Consider the following 5,448-nt stretch of genomic DNA (forward strand, 5'->3'; position numbering starts at 1 on the left):
ACACACACACACACAGATCCCTGACCTACCGAAGAAAAGCAAATGAAACCAAAGGTTGTGTTACTCCAGCATGCAGCTCATCAACCTTCACATGACACTATGTGAGTGAGTAGCCATCATTTATCATTTGAGGCCAAAATAAACTAGCCTGTTGTGAGCCGGCCCTGCTAATGACACCTCACAGCAGCCTCACGGTTCCCATCGCCCATCATTAGCCACGTGAAAGATAACCCTGTAGACTGGGAGTTGTTGCTCATTAAACACACTAACCACGTGTTAGCCTCCCCCTCTCACCTACCCCTACCTCTGCCTAAACAATTCACAAATCAATGCAGACTTTTGGATGACAAAATGTGTTTCATAACCCCCTAAAAATATGCCTGCACCTTCTTTATGTAAGACTGCTGAATGTCATGACAGCATGTCTAGAACTACGGAGCTCTTGGATAATAAATATTAAACCTTCCAACAGTTAGAGATTTTTCAGTCTGGACCAAAGTGGTCGTCTGGTCGCTAATGTGGCTAAAAATGTGTTCTTATTGCCCTCCATTTTCTATAAAAGAACAAATAAAACAGCGATGTTGTTTAAAAATGATACTTTTGTTTTCTTTTGGTAAGAGTTAAACTATGCAGTAATCCTGCCCAAAGCACAGTTGGGCTGAGTGGAAATATCCACTTATTGGGTCTGCATGACAGTGAGCAGAGTAACACCACCTCCTCTCTGCAGCCCTGGCTGATAGAGTGTGGAGTCTTCCAGTCTAGGAGGCTGAGTCATGCAAATACTGTGCCAAAAGCATGAAAACCTCACACTGCAGACTGGGACAGCTCAGACTGCAGTGCTTAATTACTTGGACAGATGCACATATGAAACGCTCTTCATCACCTCCATTATTTACAGGATAAATGTGGTGAAAGTCTATTTTTCTTATTGTCAACAAATCCCAAAACCAACAATGAATTGATTCCACCAACAAGTATTCTCTGTGCAGCTAAAGCTTGGTAGCTCATTCCTGCCACAGACTTCAATTGTTGTCCAAGAACCATAAATAAACATCACATTTAGACTGGGTGACATGTTACTTCTGTTTGAGTAAAGCTTCAATTTAAAATATTTACTATAGGGTTTATAAAACTGGATGGTTTAGGTCAAAATAGATTTCTCATCTTCTGATACATTATGGACCACTGTGGCCTCTCAGGTTGTCTGGTTGTCCATAGTGAACAAGCAGTATTCTGTTTCTATGTGCCACATACACGGAGAAACTTCAAGAAAACTTGAGGTCAGTTCCAACTCTCAGTTCATTTAAAATGGAGGCTTAAATCAGTTTCACTGCCTTTTATTAGAGACCCTTTACACTAACAATGATTACAAGTTGAGTTGTCCCATCCTAAGATAACAGCGATGCAGAAGAGGTGTAAGTGATGGAGGAGAAATCACCCGTGTGCCTGGTCTACCGGTGTAGGGGTTTTAAATAAATGTTGGGCTATTTAGTCGTATGCATGCACGTACTGCACTGTCATTTTTTATTTCGTTTTTATTTTGAATTAGATACTAACATCAGCATGGTAATATACTCACAGTGATGATGATAATATATTCATGTGTAGAAGATATAATGTTTACCATGTTCCTAGTTAAGGATGTTAGCATGCTAACACTTGCTAATAAGCACTTAACAAGTACCAAGTACAGCTGTGGCTGATAGGAATCATTATCTTTGCATGAATTTAGTCATAAACTTATTTTTAGTATTTTTCTTTTTTCCTCTAAATCCTGCGGGGGACGAGAATTTCTGAACCAAATTTCCTTGCAATCCATCCACCACTGTGGTGGACCGACGACTTTGTCATCCATAAAATCACAGCACTATTACAGTCCCCATTCATTTTATGTTAAGGTTGAGCCTCATTTGAAAATAAATGAAACTACAGCACTGTTGAGAGACAGACTGACACATTGTTGGTTGAAGATCCCATTAGCTCACCTTGTTTGGCTCACATGCAAAAAGACAACAGTGCACTTCAACAATAGCTTAAATTATTTAAACACCTGTACTAAACTGATACCCGAACCAATCACATTCAAATAAAACAGTGGTGGTTTTTAGCTCAAAGAATAACTGTGAATAACTAAAGATTTATAAGGCCGGGTGATGCCTGTATTTACCTTGGCATTCTGTCTGCCTTGATTCAGCTCCTGCAGAATAACATAAAAGGGAATAACTTTAATATGTGAAAAGAAAAAAAGAAACAAGATTAAAGGAAAGGGGACAGAGAGAGAGAAAGAGGTAGAGGAATAAAAAAAAAAGAGGCAGATCTTCACTGAGATGGAATTTGTTTTGTCAATATCAACCTGACTAATGGCAGATGAGGAGTTGCCCTGATGAAGCTTCAAGGCCTCCAGATGTCTGGCGATTGCACCTTTTCATTTATTATTCCAAATGTTTTCTTTCATGTTGGGTTTGGACTTTTTTTTTTTGTGTTTTTTTAAAGAGGATTCACCTCCATAACAACAGCTCTCTGAGGCTCAGCGGTACTTTTCCCTGCTGCACCAATAAACATCAATCACAATTCCTTCTCTATACACTGCAGCCAGACAGCAATACACACGTAATGGGAGCTTCTCCTGCTGGATATATCCCAAAACACTCTTTTGGGAGGCTTCAGCGCTCCAAATGGCTTCTGGGCTTTGAACCACTGCTAACAGTCTGTTTTAAAAAAAAAAGAGGAGTGATTGTTCATTTGTAGGCGCCAACCTAAACAATCTTCTGTTAAGCATTTACCAGTTCTGCTGACTCCATCTCCTATTCTCCACACGTTCACCGTTCTGTCCATGGAGCCGGTTGCAATCCACGGCATGGTGGGAGACAGAGCAACGGCAGTCACATACCTGCAGGGAGGAGGAAGAGGAGTAGAAATGTGAAGGGGTGTGTATGACAGGCTAAAACTGGCACAGGAAGAGATCGGCTTTAAAAGTCAGGTTCCCTCCACCCTTAAAAAACCCCCCAGTCTTAGATCGTACAGTATCTTAAATCCTTTCAAGCACTTCAAAGCTCTCCGCTGGTGTCTACCTGCAGTGCCACTTCAATGAATGTCTAGAAAGCAGCGCTTGAGAATATGCTATTGCATCACTGCACCCGGTGCTTCTGGGAAAAACTAATCAAGCAAAAATCACACGTTTTGATCCGAAAACACTGGGGCTCCTATTCTGCTGTCTGTCTGATAGCTGCAGAGATTGCATAGCAGCGGGAGGTCAGGTCATTTACCTTTCGTGCTGTTTCAGAGTGTAGAGCAGGGTTCCCAGGTTCTGTAAACAAGGGGCAACCAAACAGACAAAACAGGAATGTTCGGCATCTCTGTGTTTACGGCGGCTGTGATTTATTCTTTAGGAATCTCTTCGGCCACAGCTGAGCTCGACAAAATAGTGTTTTTTGTGCATTACTTACCGCATCATATAATGCGACAGTTTTATCCACTGAACTGTTGAAGAATCGGAGAGTAAACACATTTTATTTGCATGATCCATATGCATGCATTTGCATTATAGAATAATAAAACAATGGAGTCTTGTCAAACAAAAACACACACACACACACATTATACAAATGTTTCTAAGTGCTACGAACAGAGCACAGATTAACCTCCAATATGTTTGAATTAAAGCCAGAAACTGCAGAGGGACACAAACGGAAGCTTATACACAATAAAATACACTCCTCCTGTGGCCGACAGAGGGAACAGCAGCGCTCAGCGGTGGCATCTGCTGTTTACAGCACCGACAAAAAGGAGCAATTTCAACACGGAGGAGAGATTAATTTAAACCTAATTTGTCCCAACTGAGCAAGTGATTTCACAGCAAACAATAAAAGGAATGACTTTACAAAGCCCAAGCCTGATAGGCACACAGGAGGTGTTTATTAGTGCTGCTCACACATGTAGAGACAACAAGAGGTGATTTCTGCGTCTTACCCCGAGACAACCAGCTCTCCGTCAGAGGAGAAGGCACAAGACAGAACTGGAGCCGACTGGCTGGTGAGAGTGTGAAGCAGCTTCATGACACAGGCTGAGGGTCAACACACACACACACACAAAGAAAGAAAAGGTTAAGAGTTCAAAAGAAAATTGTGTCGGTATTTGTTCCATAAATTGACAAAAAAAAAACTACTAAAAAGTATTCTCTGAAACTGACACACAAACACTTCAAAGTGCATCACCGTCTTTATTCTCAAAACTTTTTGTCAATACCTCTCCTCCCTCTTGCTGACTTGCAGCTGTGCCACCTGCTGACAGCAGCTTGGAAACAAAATATTTTCTTTTTGGCAATAGACCTGAGACATTCACAGCCTCAGATACAAAGACACAGCAATAACTCATTGTGCAATAACTCCATGTGCCACAACTAATTGGTCTGTAGCAGCATTTAAATGATCAGCCTGTAAACACACATGTATTAAATCTAACCTCCCTCTTCTCCATTAGATTAAAAATACTGTTTTCAGGCTCTGTGGGAGGCTAATTTGTTATTTGCATGCATAATCACGATGTCCCACACTTCTGAGTAAAGAAAAAGAACAAAAACGCATTATTAAACCTGACAAAGCTGAACACTTGAGACATCAAAATCAAACTGATGTAATGTGTGTTTGAGAGGCTGGGTGAAAGAAAATAGATTTTAGCTCCAAACTGACCTGGAATAAGACCACTTCCTATATAGGCTGCTACACTAAGTAAGCATGGCTAGAAAATGTTCCTACAGACAGTAAAACCAGCTTTAAGTTTTGGCCCCCTGGATTCCCTAAATCATCTACACTTGACTCTCTTTCTCACAAAACAGTACAAGAAGGCTTCAACCGTTGCAAAGACAAGATAAATGCACATTTCAGAAAGGCAAACTTGTCGCAAGCTCCTCCGGAGAGAAACACAAAATGATCTGAAAAAAAACCACGACATTTTTAAAGAAATGAAACGAGGACAGACATTGTTCTGTGTCCTTCTACAAGCTGCTCAGAGATGAAAAATCCCCAAGGGCCGCAGCGGGTCACCACATGGGACACATCGCTTCCTCCCCAGAAACGTCTGTTACCACGGCAACACATCTCAGGAACTAACAACATGGCGTGTTCACACAGTCCGTAGGGTTTGGTTATGCAACCTACGAGCATACACGAAAATGTTCTTGTTCTGCTGTCGGTTGTACAAGATATAAATGTCACGGTGGATATATGCACCTGGTTTCCTCTCAACTCTTCTCCACACACACACACACCACAACACACACACACACACACGCACAGTCCTCTGCTGCTGCCGTATTCCAGCAGAATCTCTTAAAGTGATCCATAATTAATGAGCCAGTCTGCAGCTGATTTATTCTACACTCTAATAAAATTCTTCTGTTCTGCAGGAGAGATTTCAAGGTTAAAGCAGTCAGCAGTCTCTCTCTCTCTC

At 41.4% G+C, this 5,448-nt stretch overlaps 1 protein-coding gene across 1 annotated transcript in view; it reads right to left on the minus strand.

The window, feature by feature from the left end:
- LOC118338693 (WD repeat, SAM and U-box domain-containing protein 1-like) overlaps positions 1 to 5,448 on the minus strand; it is a gene marked incomplete in the record, with an annotated part of 23,041 nt that overhangs the window by 15,150 nt on the left and 2,443 nt on the right. The window contains 5 exon segments of the mRNA XM_035675985.1: positions 2,168 to 2,197; positions 2,784 to 2,890; positions 3,267 to 3,307; positions 3,447 to 3,480; positions 3,970 to 4,063. Of these exon segments, the coding sequence (XP_035531878.1) occupies positions 2,168 to 2,197; positions 2,784 to 2,890; positions 3,267 to 3,307; positions 3,447 to 3,480; positions 3,970 to 4,063 (306 nt within the window).

Source organism: Morone saxatilis, unplaced genomic scaffold (assembly GCF_004916995.1).
Source record: "Morone saxatilis isolate NCDOM2014 unplaced genomic scaffold, NCSU_SB_2.0 Contig5, whole genome shotgun sequence".
In the NCBI taxonomy this organism is placed as follows: domain Eukaryota; kingdom Metazoa; phylum Chordata; class Actinopteri; family Moronidae; genus Morone; species Morone saxatilis.